The sequence below is a fragment of the Vipera ursinii genome (genome assembly GCF_947247035.1).
Source record: "Vipera ursinii genome assembly, chromosome: 9".
NCBI classification, from domain to species: Eukaryota; Metazoa; Chordata; class Lepidosauria; order Squamata; family Viperidae; genus Vipera; species Vipera ursinii.
In genome coordinates, this window is record NC_139523.1 from 12,168,968 (window position 1) to 12,186,933 (window position 17,966).

At 40.4% G+C, this 17,966-nt stretch overlaps 1 protein-coding gene across 1 annotated transcript; it reads left to right on the plus strand.

Annotated features, from left to right (window-relative positions):
* The first annotated feature begins 2,756 nt into the window (after positions 1 to 2,756).
* On the plus strand, positions 2,757 to 16,824 carry PIGV (phosphatidylinositol glycan anchor biosynthesis class V). The gene is made up of 6 exons (XM_083369053.1): positions 2,757 to 2,772; positions 6,029 to 6,109; positions 6,495 to 6,633; positions 8,937 to 9,097; positions 11,155 to 12,315; positions 14,096 to 16,824. The coding sequence occupies exons 4-6, from the start codon at positions 9,011 to 9,013 to the stop codon at positions 14,396 to 14,398; spliced, it is 1,551 nt and encodes a 516-aa protein (XP_083225179.1). The 5' UTR covers positions 2,757 to 2,772; positions 6,029 to 6,109; positions 6,495 to 6,633; positions 8,937 to 9,010; the 3' UTR covers positions 14,399 to 16,824.
* The last annotated feature ends 1,142 nt before the right edge of the window (positions 16,825 to 17,966 follow it).

The following is a 17,966-nucleotide window of genomic DNA, read 5'->3' on the forward strand; positions in this document are numbered from 1 at the left end:
AGTTAAGGTTTAATAGCATTCAAGGTGGATTGAGCTACGTCCTCTTATGGCTGTGTAGGGATTCTAAGCTACTTCCTCATTTAACTGCCCTCTGGCTGCTGGTTTCTGTCCTACATCACCTTGTTTCACCTAGAAGCCAAGGACCTGAAGAGTTACTATTTGGAGAGACTGCTTCACAAGACAGCTTTCAAATTTGAAATGTTCATGGATGTATTATAACTGATTATTACTGCTATGCACTGCTTTGGATCTCGTCTCCCAAAAATGTTTGGGAGCATAAAAGTAGCTTTTAAGTTACCTTCAATTAGGCAATACGAAGAGGCTTGGGTTTACTCAAGGAAGCTATTTTGTAGCATGAATAGGAAGAATAAATCATCTCCTTGCTACCATCGTTGTGTAGGATCCAAGGTCAGTTAGTTTTTCTTCTTGGCAGTTAAAATAGGCTTCAATAGTCAGCAGCTTATTCTTTAATTAAGTACACATCATCTGCCTGAGGATTTGACATTTGAATGTTTGCAATACTGCTCTAATAGGGTAGATTTTATTTCATCAATAGATAGCAACAATTCTGTGTGGTTTGAGGCCTTTACAGCAGAGAAGTTTCAGCTTGAGGCCACAAATCGGCATGCCTCCAAGTAGCAGTTACAAGGGAACAATGGCAGATGTGATGTGTATTTTATCCCTGACACTGCTGTGAGAAACAAAATGCTGGGCTAAGATGAGCCTTGACTTGATTCTATTTTTAGATTCTTACAGAAATCTAGAAATTAAGTGCTGCAGTGGTTTCTTTGTCAATTGTGTGAATTCACCTAGATTTTTTGGAGAAATGGCTGTGTTGCTGATCAACAAGACACAGCAGTTTACCATAGTCAGCAGTATTTAAAGCAGTCCTGTTCAACCTGAAGATTTCCAGATACAGTACATTGAACTTCATGCTTATTATTTCTTAGCCAGTTTGGCTGCTGTCATGCTAATAGGAAATTATGAGAATTGAAATCAAAAGCCATGGAGGGCATCAGGGTGGGGAAACCTCATTTTAGACTCTTCTAAAGCTGGATTCACACACTAGTATTTCTCAACCTTGGCAACTTCTAACTGAACATCGACTTTCAGAATTCTGGGGAGTTGAAGTCCAATCATCTTAAAATTGCTAAGATTGAGAAACAACGTAAAACCACAAAGTTGTTGGTTAGTTATTTTGCATATTTAGCTTAGGAAAAACTTTTGCCATTATTTATGGACAAATACGATGAACATTCAACTATGGCTTAGTACTATGTGAATGAACTTAAATATGTCATATCTGTTTTTGTTTTTACAAAAAGATTTTTGTGCAGGTAAAACTGTTACAAGCATAGATTTGATTCCCAAATGTGAATGCCATGTTTTATACATGAACATGTTCAGCAGTTCTCACACTCAGAGGAAAGTCAATTCAGCTTTTTAAAAAGTTTTAGTTTGAAAAGATTTGGGGGAATATTATCTTTAGGAATATTATGAATATGTGTATTGGTTTCTTGGTATTCGTGACTTGGAGTTGGACAGTCAACCAAAGCAATAGTTAGGAATGGAATTTGTGGACCTAAAATTTACTTCAAATACCAAGAAGGTAGCACTGTAGTCCTACTGTAGTTAAAATGCTCCAAAGAAACAGAGAATTGCTTGTCAAATAAAACTGCACTGTAAGAAGTTTTTAGATCAGACAACCATTTATCTGAAATGGTACAAGTTTTCTTGCCTGAACTGGGCTGGACTAGATTACCTCCTCCAACTTTGTTATTCAGTTTAGTGGTGGAAAGAAGCCTCTCTACTTTCCTTAGTATCACCTTTGAGAGCTCACAATTAAAAACAGGATCAATGCTCTCCTCTTATGGCAGCTTAAAGCAGGATTTAATGTTTGCTCATCTCTAGTTGTTTTGGACCACATAGCAAATAGTAAGGAATTCTGAGAACTATAATAGAAACCAATGAAAGTAAGGCTCCAGTGCTATCATTCCATACAAAAGCTGGGCCTTAGAAGTGGATTTTCGGTTGGTTTTTTTTTAATCCAATAAACCCTTTCTGTATTGAATTTGCCAGTGAAGAAAGTCACGCGTGCCTGCTTCGCAATTCCCTTGCAGTATTTAAACCCGCGGGAGGAAACCTGCAGCCACTTCACTCTGTCCTACGGCAGAAAGGGCTTTGCAACGTCGGTCCCGACTCCCTTAACAAATATGGCGTCTCTTGCTTCACATGCCTATGCAAGCCTATTCCTTGAACGGCGGCGGTTTATTACCCCGCAAACAAATTCAGTGCCTTCCGCACTGTGTCTTCCCTCAGGGCAAGCAACTATTAGAAAATGCACTATAAGGGTAACCGCAGGTTAGACAGACTCTTTTCTTGTATCCTTACTGGGAAGACTCGCGCCTAATCGGGCTTTAACGTCTTTATCAGCTGCAAGCCATTGGTTTACAAAACCTCAGAAAGTTTTATGGCGATTTAAAAGGTCCATGAGTCAACTGAAGTCGAACAATTGACTTCTGGCACGTGTTTTTAATCTCTCTTCCTCTAGTTCTGAGAAAAAGAAATTATATTCGAACATTATTCTACTCGGAAGTCTCTCTCTCTCGAACTCTCGAACTCTATGGTGAAACTCGTCTTTTGCCCCTCTCTCTCTCCTATTATCGATGATTCTGCGTTTTAACGCCGGAAGGGCGGCTATCTTCCGTTACTGCGCAGGCGTCAAGATCCACGTGCTTTTCCGGAAACGCGGAAGTAGGAAGAATGGGATCTGTGAGTGTGCGGGGAGCGAGTTGGGCGGCTGAAGTCCAGTGTGAGGCGGGGGCGCCACCGCCCTGCAGGACGGTCTGGTCGCAGAAGCCCCGCTCCGCATGGGCACCTCCTATTGGCTATGGTCTATCCCAGGGGTAGGCAACCTCGGCTCTTTTATGACTCGTGGACTTCAACTCCCAGAATTCCTGAGTCAGCTATGCTCACTATGACTCAGGAATTCTGGGACTCAGGAATTCTGGGAGTTGAAGTCCATGAGTCATAAAAGAGCCGAGGTTGCCTACCCCTGGTCTATCCTATGGGCTCCCTTCTTAACTGTAGCTATAAGTCAGGGGTCTTCAAACTTGGCAAAGCTGGCTGAGGAATTCTGGGAGTTGAAGTCCACAAGTCATAAAAGGGCCAAGTTTGAAGACCCCTGCTATAAGTCCTATCCGCCCCTCCCTTTCCAGGTCTCCCCTCCCCACACCCGTTGCCTCCCTTTGGCCCCTTCTACCCTCTAGTCTGGTCTGGGGAAGGAGTAGAAGCTGCTCCTGCTTTCCCACTCTTCCCAAGCGTTTGGGGGTGATGGAAGAGGCGGAGTCCTCGATTCGTCTGGGACTGAGCCTTTCAGGCTCAGGGAAGGTCGCTCAGACAGCCGCAGGGCCCACCTAGGCTGAGCTACCTGCTCAGAGATATAATTCAACGTGGTGAATTGTTTTGCTGAGTTTGCGTGACACTCTCATGCTAAGGGCTAGTGTTCACTACCCACTGGACTAGGTAGCGAGGTAGTTTTGTGTGTATTTTGGAAACGAATAAATCTACCTCGTTTTGAGTCAACATACAGGGCTTGTTGGGTTAATAAGATATACATGGGAGGTGCACGCGGTGACCATATATCCTTTATTATAAGGAACAGCCCTTTGGTTCAGAAAGCTGTCCTTTAGGTTTATTTATTTTTCAAAAAATCACTTTTGTCCTTTATTTAACTCTTGCCCTACAAAAAATACCACCATGCACAGTCTTTCTTGTGAAAAACACAGAAATTGAATTGTCAAAGTAAATTGATATTTTTAATAGAATATGTTCTTGTAAAGTTTGACACTGAATTTTTCTTTGCAAAGCAAAATTATAAATACAAACAATTAGTTTTATATCCTTATGAACCTCTTTCAGATTCAAACCTGCCCCCACTTTTTTGTCCTTTTTTTGGCAAGAAAATATGACCATTGTAGATTCACATGCATTTCTGTTAGAGAAAAGGTGGAGCTAAGTAATTGCTATACATGAGGAAAAGAGGGATGAATTTAATGAAAGAGGATGTAACTTGCATTTTGTAAATATCTGATGATAGAAAACACTACTTTCTTAGGTCCTTATTGCTAGTGGGAAAAGATGATTGGTAAGATAGGTAGACAAACTGACTTAGTATAAAAACCCTTTCCTTTTACATCAAAACCTTCGTTCATATAATAGTGCAAAATCTCAGGAAAAGTGGCTTGATCTGCTTTTTTTTTTTAAAAAACAAGGAATGCTTAGATAGAATGGGAACTTTTATATGCAAACTGCTGTGGCATGTTTTATGGTTACTTGTTCCTACACTAGATAGTCTACTTTGGCCTTACCTGCTAAAATCAGCAACTAACGCTGAGCTTGTCGATCAGAAGGTCGGCAGTTTGGCGGGTCGAATCCCGAGTGCCGCGTAACAGAGTGAGCACCTGTTACTCGTCCCAGCTTCTGCCAACCTAGCAGTTCGAAAGCACGTAAAAATGCAAGTAGAAAAATAGGGACCACTACGGTGGGAAGGTAACAGCGTTCCGTGCGCCTTTGGCGTCTAGTCATGCCGTCCACATGACCACGGAGACGTCCTCGGACAAGCGCTGGCTCTTTGGCTTTGAAACGGAGATGAGCACCGGCCCCTAAGGTCGGAAACGACTAGCACGCATGTGCGGGGGAACCTTTACCTTTACCTTTAATACAGTACAAGCTTGCTAGAAATAAGAAACTGCAGCTAACGTACTTATTTATAAGTGTTTGTAGAATTGTCCCCTTTTAAAATTGGAATTGATCTGCACCACTTTTCACAGCTGATTCAATGTATGCAGTAGTTACAGTTTCCTATATGTATGCAAGTGGCTGCACTGAAGTGTGAAAGGAAGATTAAAACGTGATCCAAGGTCAAGTACTAGGGAGATAATCATTTCTGCTTTTGTTCTTGCTTCATATTTTAAAATCAAATATTGGCATACATAAATGACTGCATGATGCAGTTTAGACTCTGGGGTGGCTTCTACAATTATTCAGCTTTTTGTGAAGCTTTTAACATAATATTCCCTATGTAATGATAGTGGCTTTTTTCACTTGTTGAGCAATTTTCCTGAATAAATTATTAAAAGTGTAAAGCAGTGCGGTCCTTGGGGAGAGTGATTTGTGATTCTGCTTTTGTGATTGATGGATGGATTTTATTTATCTTTGTAGAGTCCCAAAGTTGTTATGATTACTGTTTTCTCATTTGCCTTGATGGTAGAGGACAGGAAGGCCTGGAGGAACGTTGTCCATGGGGTCGCAATGGGTCGGACACGACTTCGCAACTAACAACAACATCATTACATGTTGCCTGGAACATCGGCCCCCATCCTTTTGGGCAGCAGGGACTGATTCCGTGGAGAGAGTTTTTTCTGTGGATCGGAGATGGCGTGGTCTCGCATGCTGCCTGCATCCCGCAATGAGGCCTTGCTTGTTTGCATGGCCTGGTTGCTGGCATGCTGCAGACTGGTGCTGCTCCACGGACTGTGGGTTGGGGACCCCTGCTCTAGAATTGTTATGATGATTTAGGCATCTTACAAACTGAATAAATAATAAATGATTTTCTGGCATATTAATCCAGAAAAAGATAATTCCTTTTTTTAAAAAATGCAGAAAAACAATTGGCTTGCTTTTGTTGAACCATGTTGTTGAATGCCAGTATTTTCCTAGAGAGATTACAAAAATGCTTTAATTTCTATTCAGATCTTACAATGTGTGATTTGATAATAAGAAAAGGGTTAAATCAGAAATGAATAGCCTTATTTATTTTGTAGCACCTCTTTTACTATATTGTAAATCCAGCATTAGAGTTTGTACTAATGACTTGGATAATATGAAATCAAGCATAAAATATGATCTGAGCTGCTTAGCACGTGAAGTGAGTCAGAGGCAGTCTAATCCCATGTAATCTTTTAAAATGTGTTTTCAAGCAGTCGTTTCTTTTTGAAAATGCCAAATTTATTTTCATGTTTTTCAGATTGCATCCCAGAAACAAAAATGTGATAGTTCAGTGGGGTTTTTTTTACCATTCCTAAATGAACGATCTTCATCCTTACTGGTAAAAAAGCTAATATCAAATTGAAGTTCTTTGCTGGAGAATTGCCTTTCTTGGAAGGACTGCAGAACAGCTAATTGCACTATTTAAGGGGCAACCTATGAGGAGGGGGAGAGAGAAGTGGGGGACGCACAGTAAGGAAGCCAAGAGGAACTCAGGATGAAGGAAATTTGTAGATATAGATGAAGGAAATGAATGTCAGAGCATATATAGACCAGTCTCAAATTTTAAATGTTTTAAGATTGTCAGGGTTGAAAAACACTGTTATAGACTGTGCTTACATATTGTAATGAGCCCCAAATCTTGCTTTTTTATAATGTACACAGATCTTTAAGTACAGTATTTGGCTTACTATCATTTTCTTAGCATTACCATTTTCTGTTTACAGAAACCTGAAGTCAGCTTTGCTTGGATAAAGATTATGTATGATGAGGGATAAAATGACAATAGATGGTAATGGTTAAATCCATGCAAACAACTTAACTATTTGGCGGCTGGGATTGTTTATTCTTCGGTCAGTTCTGAAGGTATTTTTCTGTTTTGATATAGATTACACAGATATATTGTCCTCAGGTTTAGTTTTCATATATACAATCTCTTTGTTTTCACATTTCTATATATGAATGCAGAACATCGGAAATGAAGTGTATGAACTTTATAGTGTACAGTATTGGGAACCATTTTAGGAAGCTGTGCCTAGACTTGTTGGCAAGCTCCTGCCTTGGTTTCAAATGAGCTAGATAAGTCATTCTCATAATTTAAATTATTTTTGTTAAATAATAAAAGCATGTATATGTCTGTATACATGGTAGATTAAATCAGGAAGAAGCCTCTAACTATATATGACAGAGAAGAAGTAGATTTGTTTGTGTGGATCTGTTTTTGGTCCAGCTAGATTTGTCAAGTTTAACCTGGGCAAACCAATTCACCGGTCTCTGTTCTATGTTTAAAGTAAGCATCTTTATTCATATGGTTATGAATTTAAAGTATTCCTCATTCTGACAGTAGTTTCTTTCTTGCCTTAGTTGTGGATAATCAGCCTAACAGAAGTTTTTGAGGCTTTACATGGAAGTACAGCTTTGTGGCCATAATGGCAAACTTCTCCAGATACTTCAGAGCAATTATATGGCTGGATAGTCTTATTGCCACTGATAGATTAAATATATAAGAATGAAAGCCATTTATCCCAAGTTCTGAGGGAGAGGGCAATATTTGCTTAAATGATGTAAGAAAAAAAATTGCAGATCTGAAAAAAACTGTAGGCAACCTTGGCTCTTTTATGACTCATGGACTTCAACTCCTAGAATTGCCTACCCCCCTAGAGTCTTAAAAGTTACATTGTTGTATATGATTTTTCTGAGCTTAAACATCTACCAGAAATTACTAACTTAATTACTAACTTAATTAAGACTAATTTCTGAATAGATGATAGATTATCAAAGTCAATCAAGGAAAATCTCATTAAACATGTTTGAATTTTGAAAGCTAACAACGTGGTTTGGTTTTACTCCCTCCTATTCTGTACTTATTTTAAATATTTTAATCCTGATTTTCAATATTTGCCGGCGGATAACACCCAGGGAGAGGGCCTTCTCTGTGGGTGTGCCTGCCCTCTGGAACCAGCTGCCCGTGGAGCTTAGGACTGCCCCTGACCTTCGTTCATTCCGCCAGGACCTGAAGACCTGGCTCTTCGAGCTTTCCGGCCCAGGCTGAGAATTTTTAACTGGGGTTTTTATTTTCAGGGATAATTTAATCTTTTTAATTGTCTTTTAACTTTTGTATTTTGTATTGGTTTGATTTTAAAATACCCTGTAAACCGCCCTGAGTCCTTCGGGAAAGGGCGGTATATAAATCTAATAAAATAAATAAATAAATATTTTCATCATCATAGATAACGGTAATATAAATGATTAAACAACACAATCCTAACTAATAGCATTTAAAAACAGTAGTATAATCACAAGACCACGAAACATAGAAAAACAGAGCTTTTTTTTTTTTATCCAGTGCCTAAAATCCAATCAAACAGAATGTCAAGAATGCAAAAGAGTAAGAAACTGCATAAATGAAGAAGCTTCTCTTTGTAGCTGGAAATTTTGTGCTATAGCATATAGCACAACAGTATACCTCAGTATACCTCAGTGTTTCTCAGCCTTAGCAGCTTGAAGATGTGTGGACTTCCAGGATTCCTTATGCTCACCCAGCTAGGTGGGGAATTCTGGGATTTGAAATCTTCACATCTTCCAACTTGCCAAGACTGAGGAACTCTGATATACTGTACTGTATGGAGAACTATGAATACAGTAAGCGTTTGCTTCCCTCTGGTGGTAGCCGGTTTAAAATGCAGGGAATTTCAAACCATTTAATCATTCCATTTTAAAGGATTTTTTTCCCCCACTTAGCTCCTGATAATTAGGAAAGTTTATCCTTAAAATCAATTAAGTGGCTAAAAATAAGGAACGTATTAGCCTGGCTTAGTTTTGCATAAGGTTTTCTTTTATTTTTCTTTTAAAGGAAAGGTTATCTAATCAGCTTTTGAGAAATGCTTGCTTGTACTTAAGGTACAAAAGAGGTCTTTCCTTAATATTTTGTAAATGAGTGTTTATGCAGTTCTCTGAAGAAATATACCAACCATGATCGGGCTTCTCAAACTCAAATCGCCAGGAGGATCAGCCCAAAGTCTGCAACAATAAAGTCGTGCTTCACACAAAGACTAAACTCTGCACTGCAGCCAAAATGAAATACCAGACACAAATGTCCAATAGCCAAATTTGTAAAAGTGGCAATAAATTATAGCCTTTGTATCATTTAATGTATTTTCTTGTTTCAGGCTTCCAACATTTCTTACTGAAATTCCCTACGTGGATGTTTACAGTGATCTGATGAGCAGGCTTCAAGGCCAGGATGCCACTAAGGAATTGTAGAGACACACGTTGTCAAGAGGTGGTTTCCTTTGCAATATTTTGCAGAATTATTACAGTTCTGCTTCAGGCAAGTCCCCAAATAATTCATAGAAATCAGTTATAAAACTATAATTACATAGTAAGTAGTAATATCATTGTAATTTTATCTGTCCATCCACAGATAAGGATGTTCTTTAGATTCTGCTTAAAAAAATTGAGAAAAGACTCTGCATCTTGTAAATTAAAAGGGGCCATGACTATAATATTTAGATTAGCCACATTGGCTAATCTAGGAAGAACCATCCTATTAAAAGCTAGTACAGATAGTTCTCAACTTAACACCATAATAGAGCCAGTAAGTCATGATGGTTGTAAATCAAGGCACTCTTATGAGGCTGACCTGATTTTATGATAATTTTTGTGGCAGTTGTAGAGTCCGTCCATTTCTATAATGGGTTTTTTTTCTGGAAAAGACTTGGAAAATGGCAAAAAACACACCAAATGTCAATTGTAATCCTGTGTGTGGGACTGCAACTGCAACTGGCCGTAAAAGTGAACTGGTTGCCAAGTGTCTGAAATGCAGGTCATGTGACTGCAAGTCTAGAGGGTTTAAGCTATCAGAATTCCAGAACCTTGTCATAAGTATCTTTTTTGGGGGGGAATCCATCATAATTTCGAATGGTTGCTAAGCAACTGATTATTAAGTGAGGACTATCTGTATAGCGTAGCAGTTAATGAGTTGAACTAGGACAGGGGTAGGCAACCTTGGCTCTTTTATGACTCGTGGACTTCAACTCCCAGAATTCCTGAGCCAGCATGGCTGGCTCAGGAATTCTGGGAGTTGAAGTCCACGAGTCATAAAAGAGCCAAGGTTGCCTATCCCTGAACTAGGAGATCAGATTCAGTTCTAGCTTCAGCTGCAGAAGCTGAACTGGTGACTTTGACCCCCTCTCTCTCTGTCAACCCAACCTGCCTCACATGGTTGTTGGGGCGGAAATTTTGAGGTGGGATATAACTCTTAACAAAAGTATAAAGATCCGCCCACATTCTGCTCCTCCTTTCGATATTCACTGTTCATTCTTAGAGTCACCTAAGTCAGCAGCCATCACTGCATCATCTTGCAGTGAATTCCATACTTCTTTTGTGGAAGAGAAGGCAAGAAGCATTTCCCTTTGTCTGCTTTACCTGAGGATAAGGCATATTGAGGTCTAATTTGGATGATGCTTGATGGCTATGACTCAGGAGATGAATTATGCATAAACCTAGCGGTTGATTTCACAATAAACTTCCCACTGTGAGAAATAGAAACTTACTACTTACTGTACAAGTGCACATGCCGGAGTGCGAATATTAACACATTCGGCTGAAAATTGCTCAAATGATGAGCAAGCACATTTAAGCAGTCTCGTTTTCATAAGATATTGTTTTAGTAATCCCTTCATATACAATACCCTCCATATACAATACCAATCAAGGTTGTCCTTGACTTATGACCATAATTGGGACCAGCGTTTCCATTGCTAAGCAAGGTGGTTATGTGAGTCATCCCCAAATGTACAACCTTTATTGCCGAAGTTGTTAGGTGAATTAGGAGGTTGTTAAGTGAATCAGATGGTGGTTAAGCAAGTCCAGCTTCCCCCCATTGACTTTGCTTGTCAGAAACTGGCTGGCAAGGTGGCACATGACAATCCCATGACCCTGGAATGCTGCAACTGTCACAAATACATGCCAGTTGCCAACCACCTGAGTTTTGAATGCATGATTGTAGGCTGCTGCGATGCTCCTAAGTGAGAGAATCGGTCATAGGTCACCTTTTTTCATTATTGCTGTAGCTTTGAACTGTCACTAAACGAACGGTTGTAAGTTGAGGACTGCCTGTTTGACTTTGTTGACATCCCTTCCTTATTTCAATCCAGTAGGGTCTGAATGCAATTCGATCTAACGTATGAAAGTATAAAATGGCAGCACAGCTGTCCTTTTCCAGTAGGTGCAATATACATCTCTGTTTATTTCTTTTTATGACTATGAACACCTCTGCCCTTCAATGGTTTGAAAAGAATATGGTGGCATGAGAGAGATCTTTTCATGCCTTCTTTGCTGAGTTGCCATCTTCTGCTGCTGTTGTTGTTTTTTTTCCCCACCCAGGCTCTTTTCAATCTCCTGATTCCCGATCATGCCGCAGACGCCTTCTCTCCTTCCCGCCTCTGTAAACCCGGGTTCTGGGACCAGCTGTCGGAACGGTTCCTGGGCGGCCTCTCCCGCTGGGATGCAGAGCACTTCTTGTTCATAGCTGAGCACGGCTATGTATACGAGCACAACTGTGCCTTCTTTCCCCTTTTCCCCCTGACCCTAAAAGTGGTAGCGGGCTTTATCTTCTGGCCCTTCCAAGGCTTTCTCTGTTTCCGGAGCTGTCTGCTCCTGTCTGCAGTTCTTCTCAACGCTGCTTTTTCTGCTTTAGCCTCTTGGAGTCTGTATGAGCTCAGCTGTGCAGTCCTACAGTGCCGAAGAAGAGCTTTTCTGTCGGCCATCCTCTTCTGCCTCACGCCAGCAAATGTCTTCATGGCAGCGGCTTACTCAGAAAGCATGTTTGCCTTCCTAGTATTTGCTGCCTTGTGGTGGCTCGAGAAAGGGCATTGCTGGGTTAGCCTCCTTCTCTTTTCGTTAGCCAGCGGAGTACGTTCCAACGGGCTGATTAATGCGGGATTTCTCATTTATTCCCAGACAAAACTGTTTGCTTTCAGATTTCAAGCAAGTGAAAACGGGTTGCAGAAGAAAGGCCAATTTCTAAAACTGGCTGCTGCTTTGGTGCTTATGTCTGCCTCGGTGGCCCTACCTTTTGCTTTGTTTCAGTACTACACCTACCTTAAGTTCTGCCATCCCAATATTGGCCTAGGGTACACTATTCCAAAGCCATGGTTGCAGTTGGCTGAATCCAAGGGCTATCGTGTAGCAGCTTCAGATGGTGGGAAGCCCCCGTGGTGCTCCTGGAACTTTCCTGTCCTCTACACCTATATACAAGACACCTACTGGAACGTCGGCTTCCTCCGATACTTTGAACTCAAACAGATCCCAAACTTTCTACTAGCTTCTCCTGTTATGGTGATGGGCTCTTGGGCAGTCTGGCAGTACGTCACTGCCAACCCCTGGCACTGTCTAACCCTTGGCATGGCGAGAAGGAAGAGTGTAGGCACGCAAGATCATGACTTGCACAAGCCAGCAGGAGGGTTTTTTTCTCCTGGAGTATTAGTCTACGTGGTCCATGCAGCAGTTCTGTTGGTGTTTGGGACCTTTTTCATGCACGTCCAGGTGAGTCTTGCTAAATATTTAATACTGATCAAGTAGCGGGTAGCGGTATAACTCCTGAGCAGATGTATTTATTTCTACCATGATGTTGAAATTGGATGTTTAATGGCACCTTTTTTGTGTTTAGCAGAATATCAAGGAACTATAGGGCTGTCCAGCTGTAGATTACATTTGATAATTATTTCATACATGTATTAAGGACTTTGTGCATACGCGCGAAAACAAAGTAGGAAGATTTCTGGTAGTCTCCTGAGATGATCGGACATTCAGAGCATGGCCTAGATGGTAAGATGTGGGATCAGGAGGACAGTTCATCAACCACTTTTGGCCTTCAGTATGCAGCCAGCGTTCCTACTTACACTCAGTCAGGACCACTAAAGTTTGCATGATGCGGATCGCAGTGTTTGATTGATGGAGGGGCAAGTTCCTAGAAGGAGCCATATTAATCAGTTCTGACATAACTCAACAGAATCAAGGCATGTTAAATAGTCTATGGTAGCGTAAACATTTGTGCATCTGAGGAAACTGATTGTTTCACTACAGCTTTTCCCATAATAAATGCATTCATCTGTAAGTATGCTACCTAGCTTCTAGTTCATATATACAGCGGTGTATTGTGTAACATATCATCCATTGCAATGTGCAGTTCTTAGTCAATTTGGAAAGTGTTATCCGAAGGCAACAAGCTGGGTTGTAGCTGTCCTGGGATTTGATTTAAACAATACACCAAATTTTATAAGCAAATAATAGGTAATTTCTGGGTTGGCTGGTTTGGTTTTAACAATAGGTTATTTCTTAATCATCAGATATTACTCTGCATATTTAACCTGGAGTTTATCTTTCTGCTAATGCCATCATATTATCTGGATACTTCTCCATGTTATATGTATGCTGCTTCTTATAGCAGTTACTTTCTTTCACATGCATAGTGTATTTATTTTCAGAATAACTGAACAAGGCAAGTATTTACTCCATTTTATATGAGCATTGTTGTTTAATTAATTAGCATTGGTACATATCAAAAGCGAGCAATCTTTTTGGGCTAAAAGCCACAGTCTTGAAATGCCAGGCCAAATTCAGATTCCAAAATGTAGGCATGCTCTGTGGTATCCTTAGCCACCTTCATCACGTAATTCTGGATAAAGTACTCATATATGGTTGAATATGTTTAGTAGTCCAAAATTAATCCCATTAAATCATAATCGTTTTCAGTTACTCTAATAAGAATGGTTCATGTTACTTTTTTTTTGAACCATTCAAATAATGTTACATGCATGATACTTCACTAATTCTCAACTTCAGTTTCTGAAGGTAGGCTAATATCAGAGATTAAGAAGCTGACTTGGAGAATAGCTGGTTAAAACGGTTCTAGGTACACTGCTGTGAGTAGGGTTAGAAACTGTAGCTCAGGGGTCTTCAAACTTGGTCCTTTTATGACTTGTGGACTTCAACTCCCAGAATTCCTCAGCCAGGCATGCTGGCTGAAGAATTCTGGGAGTTGAAGTCCACAAGTCATAAAAGGGCCAAGTTTGAAGACCCCTGCTGTAGCTGAAATTGACCAAGCAATTGGAATAATTGATAAACACAAAAGAAATGGTTAAATATAACGGAAATCTTATTACAGCAAAACCTGCTAGCAAGTTTTGCCTTTGCGTCCATCTGCTTTATATGTTTTATGAAGCACTTGGTAGTTGGAATGAAGGTGTGCGCCATAGAATTATTTTGAATTTTCTTGAGCACATGGATATGGAAGTAAGTCTCTTCCTTTATCTTCCTTTAATAGGTCCTTACCAGATTTGTGGGTTCTTCTTCTCCAGTCCTTTATTGGTTCTCTGCTCATCTGCTCTATGCCAATGAACCTTTGCTGCAGGATGGAGGTTCCCCATCCAAGCATGGAGATCCTCTTGCTAAGAAGCCCTCAGTGGATAATGTCTTTTGTAACTGCAGTAGGCATGAAAACCCTGTGCTGATGCTTCTGGGCAAATGGAAGCAGAGCAGGTTCCTCACAAAATGTATTTTGGGATACGTACTTTCCTACTGGTTGCTGGGGTTGGTCCTTCACTGTAATTTCTTTCCTTGGACATAAACCATTTTGAATCTATATAAATATATGGGCTGAACAGACTGCAAATCTTTCAAAGATCCTGTCTTCTGTAAACTTGGTAACATTTGCTGCTAACAAAGGTGCAGGGTTGATGTCTGAAAGTGGCAGTAAGTTCAACCAGTGAAAGTAGCAAAAATATAATGCAGTGTAGAATACTGACATGCGATGTTGCAGTCAAAAATATCCTTCCTCAAAGCAATCTTATTTCATTCCAGAAACCCCCTCCCCTGCTTTTCTGTATTTTCTTCTCTCCCAAGAGCCATTCTGTAACCTTCTACCCAGGGCTGCTTTAAAATAAAACCCTAACCCTCTAAAAAGTATACTTCTGCAAAATGTGGGTTTTCCACAAGTTGCTGACAATCTCCCTTTTCAGTGTGATGATGCTATTTGATACGGTAGCAAAAATCTGAATTCGTATCTTGACACTGTAGCAGAAATTGGCTTTAGTCTCTGGAGGCTAGAGCTTGGTACAGGTGATCCTCAACTTACAACCACAATTGGGACCAGAATTTTGGTTGCTAAGCAAGGCAGTTGTTAAATGAGTCATGGCCAATTTTTACCATGGTTGTTAAACAGATCACTGCAGTTCTGAAGCAAATCATGCAATTTAAGCAAATCCAGCTTCTGGCATTGACTATGTTTGTAGGGAGCCAGCTGGGACGGTCATAGATTACAATCATGTGACCCCAGGATGCTGTAATTGTCTTAAATACATGCTAGTTGCCAAGTGCCTGAATTTTGACCACGTGACCCTGGGGATGCTGCAACAATTCTAAGTGCGAGGACTGGTTGTCGTTCACTTTTTTCAGAGCCATTTTAACTTTGAACAGTTGCTAAACAAATGGTTTTAAGTTGAAGACTACCCATATCATTATCTAAAGTTCTTTTTTTCCCCTTTGTGGGTCTACTCTAGTTCCATTGGTTCTTAGAAATCAATTTAGGACAACTGAGATTTATAGACTCTTCTTGCCTTATCTGACAAGATTTCAGGTATAAATTTTCAGATCAAGTTAAATCTGGTTCCTGTCCTTGCAGCACAGATTTCTTTTTCAATTTGGTATGTTCCAATCTTTTCTACCTTTCTTCTGTCACAATTCTAAATTTTATCATTTTAGTCTTGGGGATGTTGATATGCTGTGCTTTTGACCAGAACAGCCTGTGATGTGAAAGCCACATTTAAAAAATAAAAAATAGAGCAGATATAAACTGGATATGTAAACGCACACTGTAGTCAAAATCAATATCAAGCTCAATGTGCTGTAGTACATGAGATTGCATTTGAAAGCTATTTATACATCTGAGCCAGCCTGAAACAGTAGCTAATGCTACTGTAGATCTTCTCAGTGAGCACATGAAACTTTTGCAGGAGCCTGAGAACAGATTTAGAATCCACCTTAACTTTACATTTCTAAAAAACATGAGACTGTATCTTTCTATCTGGGGCTGCCTGCTCACTAAGATCAAGCACAGAGGTTCTCTTTTCTGCCCTGCCAACATTTGAAGTACTGTATGTTTAATAGGAAGGGATGTGGTGGCTCAGTGGGTTAGGACGCTGAGCTTGTCGATCAGAAGGTCGGCAGTTTGGCGGGTCGAATCCCGAGTGCCGCGTAGCAGAGTGAGCGCCTGTTACTCGTCCCGGCTTCTGCCAACCTAGCAGTTCGAAAGCACGTAAAAATGCAAGTAGAAAAATAGGGACCACTCCGGTGGGAAGGTAACAGCGTTCCGTGCGCCTTTGGCGTCTAGTCATGCCGGCCACATGACCACGGAGACGTCCTCAGAAAAGCGCTGGCTCTTCGGCTTTGAAATGGAGATGAGCACCGGCCCCTAGAGTCGGAAACGACTAGCACGCATGTGCGGGGCAACCTTTACCTTTACCTTTTTATGTTTAATAGAAATCGGGGGAATAGCATGCTATGTAGCTTTGCTATGGAATTCCATGCCCAAAGTAGCTGACTCCACTCCTTTCAGTGATTTTCCCAGTATTTTGTGAAGAAGTAATTAATCTCCTTTCCAGCAAGTTGTTGATCTGTTAAGCTAAATGTTTTATAAACTCTATGGGAGAACCAGACTGTGAAATACTGTTTATTATGTTCAGTGATTATCATTTCTTTTATTACTTTTATTGCTTTAATGTTTAACCGAAACAGTCTTGAATATTCCTAAACAGAAAGATGAGGTAAATTGGTATTTCAGTATTCATGAAAAGCTACCACAGTTTGACTTTGTATATGGATAATCACTGCAGTTGCTGCTTTTACTGTATATATCAGCTACAGCATATAAAATACATAAAAACAGCTATCTTGTTCCAACTTTTTGTCAGAGACAAAAATGACATAGAATTGGAAGAGTACACTTAAATTCAATCTCTACTCACTACAGAATTTAAATAAAGCAATCCTGACAAATTGTTGTCCAGCCTCTGCTTTTTTTCTTTTTTAAAGTGCAGTGATAATTTTAACAAACAAAAAGCTTGTTTTCAATACTGCCTTATACAATAATGTGACAACTCAAAATACATTCATATTGGAAATTGTTGGGAGTAGTGTTTAAAAAGCCTGAATACTAAATGACAAATTATATAGCATATGAACACAAAATACCTTAAAATTCCAGAGCACCATATTGTAGCTGCCCTTCATGCCAAATCCTGAAGTTTATTCAGTAAGCTACAATTCTCACAGTGCAAGATAAAAGAAGCAGCCAAAATAAGACAAGCATGTTATGTACAGCTAGTCCTCGACTTACAACCACAATTGAGCCCACAATTGCTCTTGCTAAGTGACAGTTAGGTGAGTTTTGCCCCATTTTACCACCTTTCTTGCCACAGTTGTTAAGTGAATCACTGCAGTTAAGATAGTAACACGGTTGTTAAGTGAATCTGGCTTCCCTATTTGCTTGTTAGGAGATCACAAAAGATGATCACATGACAGACACCGAGACACTGCAACCGTCATAAATATGAGCCAGTTGCCAAGCGTCCGAATTTTGATCAGATCACCATGGGGACGCTGCAACGGTCGTAAGTGTGAAAAAGGGTCAAAAGTAATTTTTTTTCAGTGCCATTGTAACTTTGAACCCTCGCTAAACTTAATGGTTGTAATTCGAGGACTACCTGTACAGCATACCGTGCTCTATGACAGCGTTTCCCAACCTTAGGAACTTGAAGATGCGTGGACTTTAACTCCCAGAATTCCCCAGCCAGCATAGCTGGCTGGGGAATTCTGGGAGTTGAAGTCCACGCATCTTCAAGTTCCTAAGGTTGGGAAACGCTGCTCTATGAAACAAGCAGTGAAATAACACAGGTATTGGGTGTGTGCGCCTCATTTTTCTATATTCTGGGAGCAGCCTCCAAACATTGGAAGGGGGAGGGAGTAAATCTCCATCTTCATCAAAAGCGGCGCATTCTGCAAATTGTTCCCATTCGCTCCCGTGCCGATGATTATTATTAATTTTTTTACTGCATTTTCTAAACCAGAGCTAGAAAATCCGGAAGCGGAGGGCCCCCGTCGGTCCTCCCGGCAAACGAGTTCCGATTGTATCTCGGCGG

Coding starts and splice junctions, on each gene's coding strand:
- PIGV (XM_083369053.1), top strand. CDS start 9,011: ATGCCACTAAGGAATTGTAGAGACACACGTTGTCAAGAGGTGGTTTCC. Junction 9,098..11,154: donor TTATTACAGTTCTGCTTCAG/GCAAGTCCCCAA, acceptor TTCCCCACCCAG/GCTCTTTTCAATCTCCTGAT. Junction 12,316..14,095: donor CCTTTTTCATGCACGTCCAG/GTGAGTCTTGCT, acceptor TTCCTTTAATAG/GTCCTTACCAGATTTGTGGG.